Source organism: Hyperoodon ampullatus (genome assembly GCF_949752795.1).
Source record: "Hyperoodon ampullatus genome assembly, chromosome: 20".
NCBI classification, from domain to species: domain Eukaryota; kingdom Metazoa; phylum Chordata; class Mammalia; order Artiodactyla; family Ziphiidae; genus Hyperoodon; species Hyperoodon ampullatus.
Window position 1 is genome coordinate 2704643 of NC_136933.1, and position 23696 is coordinate 2728338.

Below are 23696 nucleotides of genomic sequence, written 5' to 3' on the forward strand. Positions count from 1 at the left end.
TTTTGAAGTCATCCTGAGCCAAGACATGTCCAGGTTAACCCTGTAGAACCGCTCACAGTGTCAGGACGAAAAGTCCTCCTCCCACCGTTATAATATTTCCTCATTATTTCTACATTTCCCCTAAGCATGTGATTCCAAGAATGGAGGAATATAACCTGCTAGAATCAATGCCTTTGTGACTGTGGCTAGAATCATTCTATCATTAAAACAGTGAACATCTACTATTATTGCCACCTGATTGAACACCAGGTGGAACTGCATTAAAATCATTATAGAGTTTTCTCACTTAAGGCTTATCAGAAAATTAGATTATGCAAGCCCTCCCACTTCTGAGGAAATTTTACTTTAAGGAGATTTTACTTCTCACAAACTCTAGTAACCTCTGACTGTGTATGAAGCATTCCGTCTGCCTCTTTCCTGAATTAGAAAAAAGCTGTTCCTTCAGAAGCATGTTACTATCTGAAGGACAAACGGACAACGTGGCTATTGGAGCTTCCTTGCAGCGTCAGCTCACAAAGCCCACGAGGTGGCACGGGACCTGCCCCAGCCTTTGCCCCCGGCTCATCCAGCTTCCTTCCTACCAGTCGGCCGAGACTGGGGTACAGCTTCCTGCACCCACATGCAGGGCTATCTCCAACTAGCTGTGAGGGCATGGTTGTCACCGCTTGTGCCTTGATTTCTTTTGTCTGGGAGTAGAAACAATAATAGACCCTACTTGATGGGGTTCTTATGAAGACTGAATGGAATACTGAACATAACATGATGACATATAAAACGGGCTCGGGCTTCCCTGGTGGCGCAGTGGTTGAGAGTCCGCCTGCCGATGCAGGGGACGCAGGTTCGTGCCCCGGTCCGGGAAGATCCCACATGCCGCAGAGCAGCTGGGCCCGTGAGCCATGGCCGCTGAGCCTGCGCGTCCGGAGCCTGTGCTCCGCAACGGGAGAGGCCACAACAGTGAGAGGCCTGCATACCACAAAAAATAATAATAAATAAATAAAACGGGCTCAATATATGTTAGCTCTTATTATTAACCTGGAGAGTTCCTCCTGGCAGGCAGCTTTTCCTACCCACTCAAACCAGGTAGGGTGCTCCTACTACACATTGCTACAGCATCCTGACCTTCCTTGTAACATTTGTTATACTTTTAATCCCCTATTCAATGCCTGTCTTCTCAGTTAGATGCTAGATTATACACACCACAAGGGCAGGTCTGTCTTTTTTTTTTTTTTTTTTTAATTCCCTGGTGTCTAGCACAGAGCCTGAAACTGAATATTTGTTAAATGAGTGAAAGTTGATTGCTGAAGCTGTAAAACTAATGGGTTCTTTGGACAGACATTCAACTATCAGTTTTTAAAATTGGTCAATCTGTAGGAACTAGGAATTGAGAGAAATTGGTATTGTGCCACACCTCAGTTTGAGACATAATTCAGAAGGAAAATAATAATAACAGTAGTGGTACCCAAGGTTCCTGTCCCCTCTTTGTTTTATAGTGTATTCATACCTATTACCCCATCTCAGAGGCTCAAAGAATACGAAAGTTGGAAGAAACTCCAGAGCCATCTCATTCAAAGCTTCATGTGAGAGATAAGGAAACAGAAGGCCGTCATTTACCCAGAGTCACAGCATCCTCCAAAACGCCTCCTACAGAAAGAGCACCAGGAAAGCCCTTGGACTCTGACCATGTGTTCTATGAGCTCAAAAGCTTGAATCATAACTTGTGAGGGGATAAAAAATTGCACAAAAATGGGCAGATGGAACTAGAAGATGGAAATACAATCGGATGGTGCAGACAAGGGGTGATGCTCAAGGCCCAGGGTGGGAGCTTTGTCTTATGCTGAAGTGGACCACAGCCCCCAGGGCCATGCAGGCAAGAGCTGCTCCAGAGGGACCCACAGCAGATGCGGATGGGTGACTGATCTCCCCCATATGAGCCAATAGGTGACAGTTGGGCTTATCGGCTCGGCGCACTGTGCACCGTCTAGCTGGCTTGGAGCAGCATGCCTGGCATTCTGTCTCTCTGTCCACTGCAGATACCTTCCTTTAGCTTCCCAAGGTGGAACACCCAGGGGTCCGAAGGAAAATCCCTCCATCATTTGGCACGTGGGAAATGCTTTCTGATAATGATGTGGAAGAGAATGGTCTTCCACATGCCTGAAAGTTCAGTCCAGTTCATCTGCCCACACACTGGGAATACAGGACTGCCCAGTCCCCTGATTTTGACTCCTGTGCAGCCTGCATATGGGGGATACCTACCTAGCAGAGGCCCCAGGACACCTGAGCAGAGTGGGTAGCCCAGGGGGATGCTTAGTAATAGCAGAGTTGAAATGGCGGGGAGCTAAGGTCAGGGACTTTTTAAAAATAAAGTCAGACTCAGAGAGTCTTTAATTCTCACTTTAATCTTCCTTCTTGACAGCAAGTGGAAGGCGGGCGAAGTGTCTCAGTGCAACAACACACAGACCGCTGGGAACTGGCGTGCTGTGACTGTGAGGACTATGCTGGCACTCTCTCCTGGGCACCGTTGCTTCCTCTCAGGGGATGGTCTGGGTGGGTGAGCATTCCAGGAAGTCTTTCCCACCGTCCCTATCGCTGTCCTGGGTTCCCTCCCCCAAACCCTTGTTACGCTTCATAATTGTATAGAAATGTCTAAGTTTCCATCATATCCACCCCACAGCTCTGAGGGGGACATTTCACACACCCTGAATTAATATCAAGCTAACGTTGGGCAAGTTGTTCTAAACGGTCTAAACTCAGCAAAAGAATAGCCACCTGGCATCCATAATCATTTACTTTCAGCAGCTTGAATGCAAATGTCATTAAATGTTTACAGTGGTTGCAGTGAATGCCATGCATTTTCATCTGTAGTTTCAAAGATTTACACAGGGGAGTTTTTCAATTTGATGTGAACGATAAATCTTATACATCCTCTGGGACCTACTGGCCTATAAAAACTGATTGAAGCAGTTTCCACAAGGGCTTAGCCTGCTTGAAATAACTTGAGAACAAAGCTTCATTCTTCCTACGGGGAAGGAAAAGGGAATAGGAGAATAGGATGAGGGGGCCAGCCAAGAGCCAGTCAACCAGGCTCAGCGGAAGTGCTTGAGCAGAAGCTGTACTTGTGCAAAATTCAACCAAGTGTGCACACGTTAAGTGCAAGTCTGTGCAAATGTGGATCCCACCTTCAAGCAAAGGAGGTAAGGTTTATAGTAAATACTTGGATCTGAGTTGCAACTAACAGGGCCATCTATCATGATAATACCTATAATTTAGGCCTTTATCTCCTTTGTGCAGGAACCATGCTAAGTGCTGATATCTACTATAAAAAGGATGCTGACAGCAACGGAGGGCACAAAGAAAGTGAGGCTCGGAAAAGCTAAGTCATTTGCCCAAGCAAGGCCTCTTAGCTAATGGGCCTTCAACACCAGACCCAACTCCAAACAAGTGTTGCTGTATAAAATACAGGACACCGCTTAAGACTGAATTTCGGATAAACAACAAATAATTGTACTAAAAAGTATGTCCCAAATATTGCTATTTTTATTTGCTAAATTTGGCAACCCTTCTCCAAATCTCATCCTTTGAAGCTATTTGTATGGAATTCTGGTTAGGAGTGAAATGATCTATTGCCTATATGTGATATTGTGATTTATAGTAAGAAATATGTCTTTGGTCTTGTCCTGTTTCTGGCCCAGGGCTCCTAAAACCCTTGGAATTTCCTAAGATAAGATCCAAGGAGGTGTCTTTTGTTATGTTATTGAGGTGACTTGGGGGAGGCTCCTAAAGAAGGGGGCTGGTGCCAGAGGAACCTCTTCTCTCTCCATCAGAGTTGAAACTTTCAGTCCCTCCCCGCCACCCCATCTAGGGAGGGAGAGGGGCTGGCGATGGAGTTCAATCAATGATTAATCAATTATACCCGTGTAATGAAGCCACCATAAACCCCCAAAAGGACTGGGTTCAGAGAGCTTCCATGTTGGTGAACACCCGGAGATTCCGGGGAGTGGTGCCCAGAGAGATCATGGAAGCCCCATGCCCTTTCTCCAGACTGTCCTCTCTGCATCTCTTCCACCTGGATGTCCCTGAGTTATCTCCTTTATAATAAACTGACGATCTAGTAAGTAGAATGCTTCTCTAAGTTCTCTGACCCACTTGAGCAAGTTAACTGAACCTGAGGAGGGGCCCTCTGGAACCTCCCATCTGTAGCCGGTGGGTCAGAAGCACCAGTGACAGTCTAGCCCTGTGACTGATGTTTGAAAAGGGGGAAGGGACAGTCTTATAGGACCGAGCCCTTAACCTCTGGGATCTGACGCCATCTCCTCGTCGGTAGTGTCAGAATTGAATTGAACTGTAGGACACCCAGCTGGTGTCTGAGAATTGCTTGGTGGTGCGGGAAAAACCTCTGCAGGGTGGAATTTGGAGCGGAAGTAGGCCATAGTAAAATAGGTGCTCCAGCCCTATTTTGGATGAATCGTGGTAGCTGCAAGAGGCATAAGACTTAGACAAAATTGTCATGTAGATGATATTTGTTTTGAATATTTGTTCTGTTAAACACAAGGCAACAGGCCCCAAATGGAATTACTTCTGCTGAGCTTCACATCACCAAACCCAGGCTTAACTCTACTACAGTTTCAGCCTCTCCCAGGAATGGAGTCTTAAACCCGTCCATCAGGATCACCTGCTCAGCACTAGTGAGGTCGTCTGCCTGATAGACCCCTGCAGCCCCTACGGGAAAGTGGCCTGACACAAGCACCCCGCTGTTGGCTGGTATAACTTCCTTGTTCCCACTCCCTTGGGCCTATAAAAGTCTTTCATTTTGTACAGCACCTTGGAGCCCCGTTCTGTCTGCTTAGATGGCATGCTGCCTGATTCACGAATCATTGAAGAAAACCACTAAGATCTTTAAAATTTACTAAGTTGAATTTTGTTTTTTAACAGCTCTGAGTGTGGTAAGCCTCACAGTGTTTAAACCATTCCCCTCAACACCATCAGCAAAATCATTTCAGCATCTGTCCCCCAAATACACATATTTATTTATGATTGATACGTTAATACTCTCATATTAATATATCTTGTACATTTTAAAGCACAAAAGAAAAATGTTAAAGATGAGATATAAAAATATAAGAAGTACCACCTCTTTCTTTCTATACCCAATAGACTGTCCTGAGCACCCACTTTGGACACTGCTGGACACTCTGGCCCCATCCTTGTCCTGGGCAAGACTCATAAGAACTAAGATTTAGTGAACACCTATGTGTGGTTTTCTCACTTGGTCCTCGTACCAGTTCACGAGCCCCTATTTGCCTTTGGTGAACACTGGGGTGAGGGGCTACTTCAGAGGCTCAGTGACTCACCGAGTCCCACCCTGACCAGCAGAGCTGAGACCTGCAGAGCTGTGTGTGCTCTCTCAGCCGGGCTGCCTGTGAGGGAATTGAGGTGGGAGGCGAGGCAGCTGTACCAGATGCTGGAAGCTGGGGTGATGCTCCCCCCATTTTACCGAAGAAACTGTGGGTAACATTTGCCTGTTTTAACACAGTTTATATGCTTGTTTTGGAATTTGAGACTTGATCCCAGAATCTGTGCTTTTTCCTGCTTTGCTATATATTCTAAGATACCCCGGAACCTGAACCCAAGTATGAATAAAGGTTGGTATTCCCTCCTTAAAAAAACAATAAATACATAAAAAGGACACTGGAACTAACCAAGCAAACTTAAACCCAGAGACCCACTAGAGCTTTATCCAATACATTTTTGTAAAATCCAAGTTTTCTTTAACTCTTTTTTTAACTCTAGGTACACCTGGCTGAAGTGTTTTACTTTTAGAATGTGGTCTAACAATGAAAACCTCTTCAAAACATTCCTGAGTGGCAGAATACTTTATTAACACGCACTTTGCCCAGGGAGGTTTCTGTGTCAGGAGCACAGGTCTCCTCAGGACCCCTCCCTTCGGTTAGACACACTGAAGAGTGGTAACAAGTGTCTGGGGAGAGGAGGAGAGGATGCTTGTGCCTGGAAAGGGGCAGAAAGAGAATCCTGTGACTCCTGGGGGCGCGGGTGAGGGTGAGGGCTGGGGAGTATATTTTTTGTTTTGTTTTGTTTTGCGGTACACGGGCTTCTCACTGTTGTGGCCTCTCCCGTTGCGGAGCACAGGTTACGGATGCACAGGCTCAGTGGCCATGGCTCACGGGCCCAACTGCTCCGTGGCATGTGGGATCTTCCTGGACCGGGGCACGAACCCGCGTCCTCTGCATCAGCAGGCGGACTCTCAACCACTGCGCCACCAGGGAAGCTCAGGGCTGGGGAGTTTTAAGCAGGGGAAAAGGGGCGGGAATTAAGGGGAAGCCGTTGTGGTTATGAAGTGGCGCAGTGAAGCTGTTGGCCAGGGTTTCTCAGGCTTTGCTGTCTTACCTCCCACTTGCTAACCCGTATTCAGGCACATGGCTTTACTCTTCCAACGACAGAGAGCTCTTTTGCTGTCCTACATTTCTAAGCTTCAACAATTTCCTGTTTCTCAAGGTCCCATCAGTTCTGGATAGTGGGTGATGAAATCATAGTGAATTCAGATATTAAGTGTATATATAACAGAATTTATGATTAAACAAAGAAAATATAGCCCTCATCTTTATGGGTGGAGATGGAGGAGGGTATTCAGGCATTCAGAGGGAAGACCCCACCCCCTATTTCTGTGCTGTCATTCTTCCAGAAGTGCAGAGTCCAGCCCCCAGCCTGGGGCACAGAAGCAGCACAGGGCCTGGGGTGGGACGCAGTTTGGGGAAAGCTCCAGCAGACAGAGAGCTAATCCAAGCAGGGGTCCCCCAGCATCTGCAAACTCCATGCCAGCCATGGCTCCAAGTACTTTCAATGTTAGTACACACTGAATCCTTACTTTCTATCAGGCAGGTCCTCATTTAACCTCTGGTTTACAGATGAAGAAACGGAGGCACAGAGAGATTCACTCACCAAGGCCGCCCTGGAGGAAGGGTCAGGCAGAGACGGCCTCTCACCAGAGTCGGGGCCCTGGGGCAGCTCTTCAGGGCTGCGCTCATGCTGACCACGTGCTGAAGGACAGATGTGAGGGCAAGGCTTCATTAACTTCTCCTGTCATGACCTTTCTGGATCCTTGGCCCAAAGTTAGCAGACAGGGAGCCCTGAGCATAGCTGAGCCCCAGTAGGATGGGGGTTTGCAGCTAGCTTTTAATGCGATTTTAACAAAAGAATGCTCTCTGAGCATGTTCATGGATTCTGATGCCTGCTACAGTCAGGAATAACTGATTTTGTCTTTTTCCTGCCCTTAACAGAAGGCAAAGACTGCTCCACCAGCAGCATAGACAGGCCCAGTGAGGTTGTGAAGGGAGGGAAATGAGTGCTTCAAGTTCTGGGGCTGGTCTTCGTGATGAAGAGGCCTAAGAGGTCTTAATAATCATAACGATTCCGTCTGGGCGGGAAAGAGGCAGGAAAGCCAATCTACACGTTACTGTTGTGAACCGACATGTTGTTAGTGTCACAGATTTCTAAACGTCATTTTTGTTCAGGAGTCACGGGGGCCTGCTCCCAGCCTGGATCACCTGCTTCGATTTGCTGTCCAAACAGCAGGATCCTTCGTGTCTGCAGCAAGATACAGTCCCTGCACATTTGCTCATTCACAGAATCGTCCCAGAGTCAATCCGCCTCCCCTGCAAGAAATAGCTTCTGATTCACCGACTGGTCCGGCATGCAGGGCCCTTTCCTGCATCTCTGCGTCTCTTAGCAACGCGTCCCAAAGCGGCCCTGTTCAGTTGCCATCATCGCTTGCCACCTGGGAAAGGAAACCGGCCAGTTCCAGTGCGGAGCCACCACTCTCTAATGCACAGACATGGCACTCTGTGTCCAGATTTTCTGGTCTTGGTTTCAAATTCTCCAGTGTTGCATTAAATTATGCTTATTTTAAAATCCTGGAATGTGTGCTTCTCTCATGATATTTTATTCTTTTCAGTAAATGTAGCTGACTAATTTAAATTTATTTTTTATACTTTCGAATAAAAGATATAAACTAACAAGCCGGAAACCTTAATTTTTTTCAGTTTATAAAGCATTCACTCTCTAAATATGTGACCACACAGTTGTTACGTTCCTTCATAATGAATCAGGAAATTCACACGTGAACTCAGGAGAAACCACAAACTCAAACCCTCTCTACATTCTATGAATCCAAGCTTTCCTCCCTTCACCCAGATGGCCCATCTCCATTAAGAATCTTCTCCTGACTAAATCACCCCACTGCGGGCCTACACTGATTATTACATAAAGTAGTAGACCTTTATCTTTATTTTGCTGATGTTTCTTGTATATATATGTCTAAAAATGCCTCTTTGCATATATGTTTGTCTACGACAAACGTTAAGCTTATAGAAAGCAGAAAAAGAATCTTCTGCCTCTGTTTTGTGCTTTATAAAGGACCTACAGAAACATTTAATAATGCTTAAAGTAACTTACAGGTAGTTAACAGTGTAATTCCTGCCATTACTTCTAACGGGGTTTATGTGATGCTTTTTTGTCAAAGGGCTCCAGAAGCTGCGAACAGCAAGACGACACAATAAACAAAGGCAGCCGGTCCTCAGTGGCTCACAAAACAGCATAAAGGTGGTAGGACAGCAGTTTGCAGAGAACTACAAGGAAAAGCTCATTTAGTAAAACAGATCGAGGGTGACAAGGGAAAGAATTTTGCCATGAGCTTTCTAAAATGGCATGAAAAGTAGACTGATTTATTTAAATAGAAAAAAATTATTTTAGAGGTTGTTTAAAGCATGGAGTAAAGCTGCTTCATTAGGAGAATAGTTACCGCTATTGGGGGTCATTATTCATAAAGATTATTCACAAAGCAGATCCAGAAAACTAGGTCACCAAGCTCAGTCAGAAATACTACTGTTAATTCTTTGGCTACGGGGCCACCCAGGAGCTCCTTAAATATTGGTCTAAGCCACAAGAGAAATACATTTCCATAGAAACACCACTAGGCTAAATTTATGACCCCAAAGATAGTTCAAAATTTTATTCTACTTTGGGTGGACTCCAAGAGTGCCAACCACCCCTTGCTTGCCAAGTTCCTGGTGTGGATGGCCTCACAGTTCACTGCCTACAGATGTGAACCGGAGGGATGAAAGCACCTGAGGGAAGAACAGAAGGAATTGGTAAAAGAGAAGGTCACTTAGTGTGGTTTTGCCATAATCTAAAGTTGAGAAAAATTTATGGAGCACCTATTATGTGCAATGCATTTTGTAATGCTCAAAAAGCAGCGGGGGGGTTCTATTTAAATCATAAATCCTATGCACTGCAATAAGTTTAACTTTTTGAGGTTACAAATATGGAAAAGATCTACTCTATTGTCTATCGTCAGACCACAGCTTCATTGGGGGAAATCTCAAATCCTTGAGTAACTGGAGTTTTCTCCCCCTTCACCTGTGTCCGCAGGACCTCCTCAAACCTCTACATTTCAGAACTAAAGGACTCTGAAGAAAATCAGAGCCCCCAGTGTTCAGAGGCAGTTGAGCTGTGTGCCTCAAGGCTTCTTTGACAAGATCAGGAAATGGGAGGCAGATGCAAACCTGTAATCTGCAGAGTAACTGTGGGGGGGTCACTTCATGAACACACCCACCCTTCCCTTAATTTCTGTGTTTCTCTCCTGCTTAAAATTCTCCAAAGGCTCCCCAATAATAAATTTAAAAAATTATTATTTTACTTAGAATAAATTTCAAAATCCTTACCGAAAACTGAGAGGCCCTGTGTGATCTGGCCCTGCCTAGAGCTCTGAGTAAGCTTCACAGTAACTTATGCTCCCAAGTGACCCTGCAGGTACAGGGGACTCTTCTGCTAACCCTGCCTAGAACCTTCCCTCCCTGATCTTCTCGTGGCTGCCTCCTGTCTGTCACTCAAGGCTTAATTCTGAGGTCACCTTCTGTCATCACACAAACTAAACCATTCATTCGAGCACCCTCCCCTCATCACCCCTTGTTTTATTTTCTTCCAAGCTCTTGTGGCCATCTGAAGTCCTATGCCCATGTGTTGTTTGCTTGTTCATCATTCCCTGTAGGACCAAGGACTTTGTCAACTCACTGCTGTATCACCCGTGCCTGGAACATTGCTCGTCACATAGCTGGTGGTCAAGAAATACTTATTGAATGAATGAATCCAGAAGTTATTTGTTCAGCAACTTTATTCATCCCTAGCATGGCCATAGTCACAGAAAGCAACAGTATCATCTCTGAACACACAACATCAGAAGAGGGACTTCCCTGGTGGCGAAGTGGTTAAGAATCTGCCTGCCAATGCAGGGAACATGGGTTCGAGACCTGATCTGGGAAGATTCCACATGCCGCGGAGCAACTAAGCCTGTGCGCCACAACTACTGAGCCTGAGCTCTAGAGCCCACGAGCCACAACTACTCAGCCCGCGTGCCACCACTACTAAAGCCCACGCGCCTAGAGCCTGTGCTCCGCAACAAGAGAAGCCACCGCAATGAGAAGCCCGCGCACCGCAGCGAAGAGTAGCCCCCGCTCGCCGCAACTAGAGAAAGCCTGTGAGCAGCAACGAAGATCCAATGCAGTCAAAAATAAATTAATTAATTAATTTTTTAAAAATCAGAGGAAAAAAAAATCCTTTCTACAACTTGTGAGATCTTCTGCTAGATGAGCCACTCAACTTTTACTTTACGCAATTAACAAACTTGGCTTACAATTTAAACAAATCTGCTGTCTAGTTTCCTGGCCTGTGGTAGATTAAAAGAAGTATATTAGAGGTAGACACACTAATAGCAGCAAGAAGGGATAGGCCAGCATGGAGAAAACTAAAAAGTTACTAAAAAGCAAAAAGAACTGAGAAAATAGAGTACTGGGGGCATTAAGTGTAGAAGCAAACAGTCTCACAGATCTAAAGTTGCCAGCAAGCAACACTGCAGTTACAGTAATTGCTTAAGTTATCAAGAAAATTAAGTTATGTTGTATATATGTATATGTATCTAAGGAAACAGGGAAATAGTATATGTTAAGTCCTCCTTTGAAAAGTTTTTATCCAAAATGCTATTTTTACTGTTATTTTAAAGGGCAAGCAAAATTCGGTTTTCTAAGAGAATTGACTTCTGTGGAACATGTTAGAGGATCTCTTCCTCCCTCCCTCCCTCCCTCCGTCCGTCCCTTCTCACAGTTAGAACTGTGTAGCTAACCATGTCTCTTTTACCTTGAGCAGCTAGAAAGCACACAGCCAAATGTGACTTCAAACATCCCGACTCTGCTGGCCTTTATGGCATGTTCTTTTGGGTTCTTTTCCTGATCTTGACCTGATCTTTTCTTCTTCTTGACACTTATTTATATTTTCCTAGAACTGATTCTTTATTACTATTTACCTTCACCATTATTTTTATTATTTGTGCTATAGTTGTAGGGCACTTTAAATCCTTTATGGAAAAAGATTGAGATCTCTCTGCTTGTGGCATGAGATGGATGGAGTGACATTTTAACTGTTACTTCATCGTACAATCAGACTGAGAACTCAGTCAAGAGTAACCAAGCTGGGGCTTCCCTGGTGGCACAGTGGTTGAGAGTCTGCCTGCCGATGCAGGGGACACGGGTTTGTGCCCCGGTCCAGGAAGATCCCACATGCCGTGGAGCGACTGGGCCCGTGAGCCATGGCCGCTGAGCCTGCGCGTCCGGAGCCTGTGCTCCGCAACGGGAGAGGCCACAAAAGTGAGAGGCCCGCGTAACGCAAAAAAAAAAAAAAAAAAAAAGTAACCAAGCTTCTTGCAGATACAATGGAATTTTCAAAGACAGAACATTGTAAGTGCTTGAATAGGGTCCTGGAGCTTTTTAGCTCACGATCTGCTGGACTTGGTAATTGAAAGGTTAATACAAGATCACACATCCTGAAAATTGAAAGTTAAATTCCAAAAAGTTAAAATTGACTAAATATAATCACAGGATATGTGCACAGCACAAAAGGGCAGCCAAAAAAGAGCCACAGCTGCTGATTCCTTTAGAGCGAAGGAGAGCGAACTTCCTCACAAAGCAGGCTGCGGCGGCCCAGCAGTGGTGACACGGTGGAGCCAGGGCTCTTTCCTTTGCCCACCTCGTGTTTTCACTGATACGGTTCAGTTCAAGAAACCTAGAGTCTGTCACACAGAGTGAAGTAAGTCAGAAAGAGAAAGACAAATACTGTATGCTAACACATATATATGGAATCTAAGAAAAAAAAAATGTCATGAAGAACCTAGGGGTAAGACAGGAATAAAGACACAGACCTACTTGAGAACGGACTTGAGGATACGGGGAGGGGGAAGGGTAAGCTGTGACAAAGCGAGAGAGAGGCATGGACATATATACACTACCAAACGTAAGGTAGATAGATAGTGGGAAGCAGCCGCAGAGCACAGGGAGATCAGCTAGGTGCTTTGTGACCCCCTGGAGGGGTGGGATAGGGAGGGTGGGAGGGAGGGAGACGCAAGAGGGAAGGGATATGGGAACAGATGTATATGTATGACTGATTCACTTTGTTATAAAGCAGAAACTAATTAAAAAAAAAAAAAGAAAGAAACATGGCTTCTCCTTACTGTCCTGACTTCTCGGATACTGTGAGTAGCCCAGGGAGTGGCTGTAATGTTGAACAGATCACACATAGAACCCAAAGGGCTAAAGAACCCTGCTTTCACCGAAGGACTTATATTTATGTAAATCATGTAGCATTTTACAGTCTTTAAAAATCTACAAAGAAAAAAGTCTTTGAAAGAGAAAACTTAACATATTATGCCCAGTAGCAGATTCTGGAAGCAAATCTATTTATAAGTCATATCAGGAAATAATTTGATTCTAATACATTGCTTGTTCAGGGATGCTTTTTAAAAACATCTCCTTAAGAGCTATAAAAACTGGCTTCCCTAAAATCAGAGAGGGCTCAGATAGGACATTTATACAAAGCAGTGACTTTATAAATTTTGTTTGTTTGTTTGTTTTGTGCGGTACGCGGGCCTCTCACTGTTGTGGCCTCTCCCATTGCGGAGCACAGGCTCCAGACGTGCAGGCTTAGCGGCCATGGCTCATGGGCCCAGCCGCTCTGCGGCATGTGGGATCTTCCCAGACTGGGGCACGAACCCGCGTCCCCTGCATTGGCAGGCGGACTCTCAACCACTGCACCACCAGGGAAGCCCCAACTTTATAAATGTTAAGTGAAACTCCCTGAAAGTGTCTTTGTCATCTATTGGGTTGGCCGTCCACACCTGCCGCCTTCTCTCCATGTCCCATCAACTTCTAGGACCTGTCCCTCACACAGGTTTACATGGTTATAACCACCTTTGGGCTCTCAGTAGACCTGATAGCACCATATGAGCTGTCCCCACCACAGTAGGTTGGGTGGGCACCAACCCTCAACCTGCACTGGACCAAGAAGCCTCTTTGCAGGGGGATTGGGAAGCAGGTCTGAGGAATCCCAGTCTTTAAGGAGAGGAGATATAAATCTGGGAATTGTGGGTGACCATATTCCTCCCCCTGAGTAGGGGAAGCAGATGTGCAAAAAGAGAAAGAATAATTCAGAGAAGAGTGCTGGGAAGGGCAGAGCGCAACAGGTGAGTTGAAAAGAGAGACCTGGGGCTTCTCTGGTGGCGCAGTGGTTAAGAATCTGCCTGCCAATGCAGGGGACACGGGTTCAAGCCCGGGTCCGGGAAGATCCCACGTGCCGCGGAGCAGCTAAGCCTGTGCGCCACAACTACTGAGCCTGCACGCCTATAGAGCCCGTGCTCCACAACAAGAGAAGCCACCGCAATGAGAAGCCCGCACACCCCAACGAAGAATAGCCCCCGCTCGCCGCAACTAGAGAAAGTCCACGCACAGCATCAAAGACCCAACGCAGCCAAAAATTTAAAAAAAAGAAACAAAAAAGAGAACTGGATGCCCTGGATCCCTCATGCCAGGTGATCCTGATGCAGCTGCACCCCCGCCCTTGGTTCTACACACCCAACACTTACAGGCAAGGGTTCTCATAATGAATCCCCCTCATTGGGGTTAAGTAGCCTTGAGGGTTTCTATCATACACAACCAAGAATCCTAACTAATCTACAAGTGATAGAACACTTTTGTTCAAGGGCACAAACTTGAAAGTTAAACTGAGGGAATTGTTGGAACTGATTCCAACTGGCTGAGTGCGGACAAGCCTCTTCTTCATTCCGGGCCTTAATTCTGGAATCGATTTCCAATATTCCCTTTGCCAAGTAATTAATTCGCAGGACTAAAAACACAAAACAATCCCTTTCAGCAAATGTATTTCCTTTTGATATGGGAGAATAACAAAACACAGCTCCTTTTTGTATAGTTATCAAAAACTCAATTCAGTATTTTGTCCAAATCTCTCAGGGCAAACCTAATACTTAACTCATGCTACCAATGTTGTGTAGAGAAATTTAACACTTGAGATTAGAAAATTGGGTATATATTGGCGTAGATTGTTTAAAAAATGTATTTTGGTTCCTTTTTAACCTCTGGATACTGGAGAGGTATCTAATTTTACCAATAAAGGAGTTTCCCAACAATAGTGACTTCTAAATATGATGGATTTTTAGAGATTTGTCATCAAAAGCTGTAGCTTTGGTAGAGTGTTCACAAACACAGGTGCAAATGGATTGGCAAGAATCTAGAATCTTGAGCTGGTGGGAAGGAAACCACAGTCTGATCTTTTCACATTTCAGATGAGAAGTTTAGACCCAGCATGAGGAGGTCGCCCTTACTTAGCTAACTTGAACTAAAGAGGGGGCCAGACCTGGGTCCCAGCTCCCACCCCGAATTGTTTCTACAAGTCTCAGAGGCAATGTGTGAAGTGGTCTGTGTGCTTTCCGCCCTCTTCTCCCATCAAGATGTGGAGGTGACATGGGGCCATGAGGGCGGCTCCTGCACAATGACCACAGGACGTCTGTGTGAACGTCAAAGGAAGGCGTAAGGAGAGAAAAAGAGTGAGAGAACATTGTCATGGGAACGCCGAGGCAAACCACAAGATGAAAAAGAGTTGAAACCCATTCTGCTACCTCAGGTTTTATTTACTCAAATAATAAATCAAGACATCTGTGTCAAAACCAATGCAGTGTAAAACAGACTAAAGATGAGCTTTTGAATCTGATCAACACTGTCTTCTAAATACCAAAATCCTTTAAAAGGGATACCACTGCATGTTTATCTACATCACTGTTCAAATTATTATATGGCATTTGTGCAAGCTCTCTCTTTGTTCTAGCTTCTTTTAAAAATTCTAAATTGCTCACCAAGAATGATTAATATAATGACAGAATTATCTAGAATTTTATCTTTCTATGAGCAGAACAGTTTCTAAACTCACAACAGGCCAGAAAAGTCAAATAGGCTTGAGAAATTAAGCATTTACTCCAGATGAGATCAACGACCTCCTCCTGGGGGTTAGGTGTACCTGGGGGTCAGTATTGAACTTCAGAAGAGAACTTCATTCAACTCGAATCTGGTCAGAGAAAGAAATATCAGCCTTTAGGGAATAGACAGCAAACAACTGTGGCCCTAAAATTGTGTGGTGGGGATTTGTGTTACTGCCCAAAGATGTCACTGACTCATATCACTGGATGTTAACCCCCTTCCAAGGTTCATTCATTCAACTGATTGTTCAGTGCTGGTCCTGTAGAGAACATCTCAGCTCCCGCTGAAATCCCATATCCCCTGAGAGATGCAAGCCCGCTGAGGGTAGCTTCCCTGCCCTGGAGCCGTTTGACAAAATAATTAATTTTTAGAGACAAGCGGAGGTAGATGAAATTAAATTATTTTCATACTTTTATTTCATTAAACAGTTTCATTCCCTTTCTGGATTCGAAGATTCATACTTATCCTAGAAGGTCGGAGCTGGAAAGACCTCAGATGTCAGACGGGGTAACCTCACTTTGCTCAGCAGAACCAGGCTCCATTTCATCTCCTGAATCCCAGCGCCAGTGACCTTTTCTCTAAATAAAATCTCTCTATCAAACATTGATACACTTCACAGACATATTCCAGACCCTGGTTTTATTTTAAGGCAAAACAATCCAAGACACAGAGGGTTAAAGCTATTCTCTCTGATCTGCTGTGTACAAATGGACCCCCCTTCCCCTCAGCACCTCAGGGAATAACTGCCCCCCACCCCCCCACCCCCCGTCCCTGTGCCCCCGACCCTGCCTCCAGCCTCCAGGGAGGCCCTTTCTGTCCTGCTTATTCTCACGCCGCCTTCTAAACCCTGAACACTCCTAGCAGCTGGTGATGAAAACTCAAAAAGCTAATTGTTTTTGAGATGAGAGAGGAAGAGAAGAGGAAGACCAAAATAAAGAGGTAAAATCCTTGGGAAATTTAAAGCTACAGGTGGGGTTTGTAAAAAAGGCATTTGGGGGGAATTTTTAATATTACTTACTGCTAATTTTCTTTCCTTTTTTTTTTTTTTTTTAAGTTGCTTTCTTGGGAAGGGAAGCTGTGAATTGGCTCTTTTTTTTTTTTTTCTGGCTGCTTCGGGTCTTAGCTGTAGCACGTGGGATCTTCGTTGAGGCATGCGGGATCTTTGGTTGCAGCGCACGGGCTTCTCTAGTTGTGGCGTGTGGGTTTTCTCTTCTCTAGCTGTGGCGTGCACGTGGGCTCCAGGGCGCATGGGCTCTGTAGTTTGCAGCACGTGGGCTCTCTCGTTGAGGCACGCGAGCTCAGTAGTTGTGGCGCACGGGCTTAGTTGCCCCGCAGCATGTGGGATCCAACCCACGTCCCCTGCACTGGAAGGCGGATTCTTTACAACTAGACCACCAGGGAAGTCTTTCTAATGTTATTTACACACCCAAAGTCATTGTAATTTCAAAACATAAAATATGTAAGATAGGAAGACTTAGTTAAAAAAATAGAAAATTCCCAAAATGATTGTAGAGAAAGCTTTTTTCCCCTCTCGTTTGACTTGTGTCTCTTTTCTGTGCCTTTGTATCTTTAGCCCCAAACTCAAGTCACATATCAGCAAGGCTAGATCACTAGACCTGATCGTCCTGAAGCCCCTTCTCCCATGTCCCAGGAGTGCTTATAGGACCCCAGTCCCGGGGCTGGTGGGCTGCCTTCCGAGGAAGCCTCGCCCTCTCAGGAGGCAGTGAAAGCAGAGCTCCAGCCTCTGCATGGACCACAGGAGCTCTGTCCAAGCTGCTGCATCCTGGCCTCAGGACGCAGCAAGTCACTGACCATCCTCAAGCATCTGTGTCCTCATCCACAAAGTGGGCACAATGATAATGTATAACCTCACAGAGTTGTGAGGTTCTGATAAGAAGGAATCATGCTTTGGAAGCTCTCTGTAGGGCACAGAGAGCTGTAGTTTTCACTAAAGCCTAGTCATGGTTTGGATGAAGAACTAAGTGATTGCTGTACCCGCTCCTTGTGATACTTGGATACATCAGCAATGTTCACTCTGGACCCCATTTGTTTCAACAATAAGGGAGTAAATTTAGTCATTTGGAGAAGAAAGTCTACACTTAGGATCCAGACTTTTTTGCTTGGGAAGTTGATACAAGGACCTCCATCCTATGCTACACATGTAGGAATAGATTTTGCTTCCACGTAAGCAATATTTTCACTTTAATAAATGTAGTAAATAATCACATTTGTACGAGTGTATTAAGTGAAAGGCCTCTTCTCTGATAGCTCACAGAAGGCATTTTTAACCAGTCTGCTGTCACCCTGCAGTGACTCACACAGCTAAGTTCCAACTCATGCGAGGACAGGGCGGTGCTTGTGCACCCATCTACCAGACCCAGGGAAACCGTCATGTGCCCAGGGCTGGGCGGATGGAAACCTCTCTTTGTTGATTTCTTCCTTTCTCTAATGCCCAAGGCCAGGCAGGGGTCACCTGGCTAGTAACAGCCATGAGGCACCTGAGGGGCTTGTAGTTCTGAAGGTGCTGATTTTCCAACTCCCTCTTCGCCGTGACAGAGAGCGTCACACAGTCTGACCAGCATGGTCAAGGTTGAGTTTAGCCCTGCTTTCTCCCCTGACCCCAGAGCCCCCAAACTGACCCCTCTAACTCCATGCTTCCCGGTCCTACCTGCTGTCCCACTGACTTTGCTTCTCTTCTCTCCCCTAAGATAGGGCTACTGAGGGACCCTCACTGGCCCCGTGGCGACTGCCAGGCAGGTGGCGTCCTCAGGGCTTTCTGATGGGAAAACTGAGAGCTCTGGTGGTTTGCTCAAGGTTAGGCGTTGAACCTGGGGTTTCCAGGTTTTTAGCCAGGAAGCTGGCCATCCTTGCTTTAGATGGGGCAGGTGTCTGGGGATCCATTAGCAAAAGTGGCTAAATGGGGCAGACAGGCAGAAATCTACCCACTTGGAGCAAGTCCCACAGTGCCCCTCCCTAGAGGACTGGCAACAGCTCTGAGGTTTTCTTATACCTGGAAGGCGGAGGAGAAAGGCAGGGAGATGGAGTTTTCAAGTCATCAGAGCAGCATTAAAGGACACAAACAACTACCGTGTGACCCCACATTCAGAGACTGGGCTCTGACGCACGGATATGTCATTCCTCTCAAATCCCTGTAGGAAACGCAAGATACAAGGACTAGGATGGAATGTAAACCATTTCTTAAGGAAGCCTGCTAGCATTTCTCTTCCTCCAAGAGTTTCCCTCCAAAGAGAACTCGAGCTCATCTTTTCTCCCTGATTCTCGACTGTGGCTGTAAGGGCTGCCTGTTACGGGGAAAGGAGCAGGAAGGAGGGTGGGGAGGCTCACGGGAGGGAGGCACAGGCTCCAGATGAAGCAGCATCACGTCCACACCTCTGGGAGGCCCCTCTCCCGACGCTGTGAATGTCATCCATTTCTCTGGTGACTTCCCCAAGCGTCCCTCCATGTGGACCCTCCACACAGTCCAGCAAGAGGCCCCTCCTCCAGCTCATCCCACCAACCCCTCCCTCACCCTCATTGCCTGTATATGGACAAAGTACAGCAAGATGTCCGTGCTATCGGGAAAGAGAAAACAAAAGCCTAATTTTTAGTTTTGTCCACCCGTTTTGGGATCAGTACACCTGAGCTGGGTGGAGAGGGGAGGCTGGGCTCAAGCACCAGCCCAGACAGGAGGCTGAGTGGAGATGCAGAGAATAAAATGCGAAGAGCAAGGAGTAGGCTTGGCCATGACTGGAGCTGGGAGAGACGCTGGAAACCACCCAGTGCTACCCTCTCCCTTCTGGTGGGAAAGGAAGCAGGGCCTGGAGGCTGACGCCCGGGAAGCAGAACATCGACCTGCCGGCAGGGGTGGAAGGTGGTCCACGGGGTACAGATGGGGCTGAGTTCCGAGACTGCGCTCCAGTTCTGGAAGCTTCCACAAAACCCACCGCAGCCTCCCCAAGCCCCCCTCGGCCGTTCCGGAGAGCAGGATTTGCTTCTGCTCTTTCCTTTCTGGGAGGAAGAGGAGGATTTTTGCCTCATCACTTCCCAATGCCTTCATCTGAAGTTGGGGACAGCAGCCTTTGCTTTTCGGGTGGCTACGCAGATTAACACCCAGCCTAAGGGCCGGCACAGCGCAGGGCTCAACAAGTGTCCGTGTACCGCCTCCAGCCTCCCTCTCCGCTTTCCCATAAAGGGCGCTAGTCTTTGGCAGAAATCTTGGGAAGCAGCGACTCATTCTCTCCTTCCGCACGGCGAGCCGCTCGCGCAGGGAAGGTGGCGGAGCGCAGAGGAAGGAGCCAGGCCCACAGCGGACAGGAGACCCCAGCGTGAGGAAGTGGGGGCCCTGCGGGCACGTCGGCCCCCTCTCTCCACTCTCTCGCTTCTCTGGGAAGAGCTCGGGTCTCAGGGATCCAGCCACGCGCACGTTCTTACCTTGAGAGGCAGGGCGGCAGGCGGGGCCGGGCAGCTCCTGCTGGTCTGGAGGAGCGCACGATGCCTGCCGAGCCTGGCGCTCCTGGGCCGCGTGGACGTGCCCGAGCCCTCAGCGCTCCGCGGGCGCCCCGGGCAGGGGGCCGGCGCCTCGCCACCTCCCCCGGACCCGGGGCTTTCAGCCGCGGCGGCGGCAGCCTGGGCCTGGGGAAGGGAGCCTCCCAGGGCGTCCTGAGCCAGCGGGTCCGTGCCCCACACGTGCCGCGGGTTAGGACCGCCCGACCAGGGCTTCCAGCCCGCGGAGGAGCTGCGGCCACCGTCGCCCATACCGCGAGCCGGGCTAGGGGGTCTGCATGGCCGGGGCTGCCGCCGTCCACGGGTCCCGGAGGCGGGGGATCTGCGAGCGCGCCCCCTCCTTGCATCCACGTCCCGGGTTTTCTCCTCTCCCTCTTTCCGCACGTCCGGAGCAGAGCAACTGGGAGCAGCTGGTGCCTCTGTCCCACGGCCCTGCCTCTGCGGGGGAGGGGCAGCCGGGCCCAGCGGGAGCCCGAGGGCCCGGCCTCCCGAGAAGCCGGTCCCGGGACCCGGGAGAGAGCGTCCCTCCTCCGGGCCCCCTGCGGCCTCAGTCCGGGCGGGAGCCAGGGCGGGGCGGGCGCGCGCCGGGGTGGGCCGCAGCTGCACGGAGAGGAAGGAAGTTTTCATCTGCTGCTGCTCAGCCATGTCCTCCAGGGGCTCGGCTGGTCCAGCCGGGTCGATTTTCAGACCTCGGTGCCCAGGGATGCGAAGGCCGGCAGCTGTGGGCAGGCGTGACCTGGCCCCATGGCTCCACGACGGCCTGAGGAAGCAAATGATACACCTTCAGCCCAGGGGGAGTCTTCCCCCTGGAGTGGGGAAGCAGTGGGGATGGAGGTGACCCAGCCGCGGGTCTGGACTGTGCATGAATAGACAGGCTGGGGGAGGGAGGCTGGCAGCGGACAGTCGGGACTCGGCTGCCCTCTCCCTAGTGTGTCTGATGGATTTCCTTCTGTTATCCGGCCCCCTCCCCATGTTTGAATTGAAGACACTAAAGTTACTAGTTTCCATGCTTATCCCAAACTCCATATTACCGACACCTGTTGTTTGGTGTCTGACCCTGAGGCGGATGCATGTAAAGATGAGCCCCCGGGACCCTTCAGAGCTCACTTTCAATCTACCTTTCTTGCATCAGTGACACACAGTTGTGAACAACTTTAATGTTTTAATGAATTTCCACTTGAAATCATGTGGTTATTCAGGAATTCCCCAGGGGGTAGTCCCATAGTCCCACAGCAAAATACTGGGCATCTCTCTCTCTCTCTCTCTCTCTCTCTCTCTCTCTCTCTCTCTCTCTCTCACACACACACACACACACACACACACACAAATAGATAAGTAAAAATAAAGAGATGAAGATGAAAAAGAGAAAATAAGAAAGAGAGAAAGATGAAATAAGAAAATCTATCCAGGTGACAAATCAAGCAGGAGGTTTTTTGTTAAATTATTTTAAGAAATACTTCAGTTTTCTTAAACTGTGAGAACAATAGGAAATCACCTGAAAATTCATCCAGTAATTCACATTTAGAGGGTTACTACAGGCTCAATATCCCTCACAATGGAAAAGAGCCCTTTGAGTCCTGCTGACCTTGATCCTGGGGAGAGCACAGCAGTGGGTGGAAAAGGTCTTTTCTTTATCAATTTGGGCTTGACTGGGAGGGAACCAGGAAATGATCCTCTGAGACAAACTGGCACATGGCCTGGAGAGCTGGCAGCGAACTAGCCTGAGCCACAGCCTCCCAACTCCTGGCCGTGACCTCCCACGGGCAGCGTACCTTCAGTGGCCGAGGGCACCGGCCCTGGCTGACCACCGCTGGCTGGGGCGGCTCCTTGGGAATTCTCAGCCTGGGTGGATGGGGCCCTGTGTTTGTTTTCCTTCTTAAACATCTTCACACAGCTTTTCCACCCAAGTTTATGGAGGCTTCTCCTCGTTTCCAGACAGCTGACAAATGACTCAGTCTACATGTGTCCAGAGCTGTCTGGGCCAGGCTCTGGACGCTGTAGCCCCTTTATAACAAACACCGTGACAGAGAAAATTGCAGCAAAACATATGACCAAGTCTCAGACTTATCCATTGAAATGATGACATATTGACCTGATTATATTTATTTTCAACCAAAATCCCATGTGAGTGAGGTCTAGGCCTCTTTATGTAACTCACTCTCCTATAAAAGAACTTACTTGGACATGGTAACCACTCAACAAGTATTGTACTAGTTGGTTAAGCGATTAACCGTGAATAAGGCCAGGTGGGGGGAGCTCTGTCTTCCTGCAGAACAGGAATCTGGGGAGAAGTAAAGTACCATTGTCTTGTCTTAGCTTCCAGGGGCTCGAGCATCACACTAGGTCCTCTGCATGTCTGTTATTCACAATTCAACCCCATCTTCAGAGGCAGGGGGCAGTGTTTCCACTGCACAGGTGAGGAGGTGGAGCTCGGGGAGGGGAAATGACTGCCTTTTTACGACAACTGCCCCAGATGCGCAGGGGCTTAAGGAACCATCAGATGAGAAGTTTCACTTCAACTCCAACCTGCAAATAAAACAATGTACCACAAAGTCTGTGGTAGTGGTGAGTTCAGGACAATTCTCTCTTCCGACTTGTTATCAGCAAGGCTGCCGCAGAAGTGATGACTGCCAGATGTTTCATGTCTAGGTTGTTTGGGCTGGCCTGGGAGGAGAGTAAACAAATGGCGGGGATGCCACTGGGGGGTTGACAGGAGGGCGGAGGGACTTACCTGGAGGACACGTGTAGGACACCTCCTTAGTATTGGGGGGACTTTTAGGGAGCTGGGGTTCTCTGTGAGAAGCAGGGGCAGATGCCAGAAAAACATGGGTTTCTGCTGTGATGTAAATAGCACAGGGCCTGAGAGCACGAGCTTTGGTGCTACACAGACATTTTTCTGAGCCCACTGTGTGGCTTTGTGACCTTGAGCAAGTTACTTAACCTCTCTGATAATCAGTTTTCCCTTCTCTGAGTTAACAATACCCACTTCATAGGGTCGTTGAGAGGATGAAGTGGAAGTGTCTGTCAACGCCTTATTTAGCATAGTATCGGGCGCAAAAAGGTTTCTCGATAAATGTTAGCATTTCTTAGAATGCATATGCACACACTTTTCAGGCCTACAAAGATTGGTTGACCCAATGGAACAATTTGAGCTGCTGCATGAAATCTTTTTTTTTTTTTTTTAACCTGCAATGGCAATCATATGCAAGTTTGTACGCTTCCTATCTGATGGGTAAGCATCCGAGAACTGAAGAAGTCACTGCGATGAGGGAAGGGTTAAGGTTAGGGTCAGCAGTGAGTTTGGGGTCTGGAGGTCTGACATGATCATTTATTAGCTGTGACTCACAGCAACTTTCTGACCCTCAGTGGACTTACCTGAGCAAAATATATTTCTGCCCTTTCTGTCTTACAGAATTGTTTTGAAGGTCAAGGGGTTAATCTGTGTAAGAGTACTCTGTAAACACAAAATTAATATTTATTAAGTCTTTACATCAGGATGGGTGTTGTTATAATAATATCATTAATAATAACTCTAAACTTAACCATCGTCTGATTTCTCTGAAAACTCAAGATCTCTTTGTCTGAAAGGATTCTAAATTGATTTCATATTTCTCCACCACCACTGACCTTCAAGATTCATAAGGTGTGAAGGCAAACAACAGATAATTTAAACTGGACTCTATTTCTGCTAATGACCTCTTCTCATCACTTCTAGAGAGAAAAAGAAGATTCTAGAAACTTAACACGGGTGGAGCGGAGAGTGGGCACTGAGGAGAGATGTCAGGGCTTCTCTCTCTCCAACCTTGGGACAAC

General features: G+C 47.4%; 1 protein-coding gene across 3 annotated transcripts in view; it reads right to left on the bottom strand.

The window, feature by feature from the left end:
• PSD3 (pleckstrin and Sec7 domain containing 3) overlaps positions 1-20528 on the bottom strand; it is a gene marked incomplete at both ends in the record, with an annotated part of 563129 nt that extends 542601 nt beyond the window's left edge. For 2 of the 3 annotated variants that reach the window (XM_079726463.1, XM_079726462.1), the window contains one exon: positions 19812-20528. In XM_079726463.1, the coding sequence (XP_079582589.1) occupies positions 19812-20528 (717 nt within the window). The remainder of the gene's footprint in view (positions 1-19811) is intronic. The other variant, XM_079726467.1, reaches the window with a different exon arrangement.
• Between the last annotated feature and the right edge of the window lie 3168 nt (positions 20529-23696).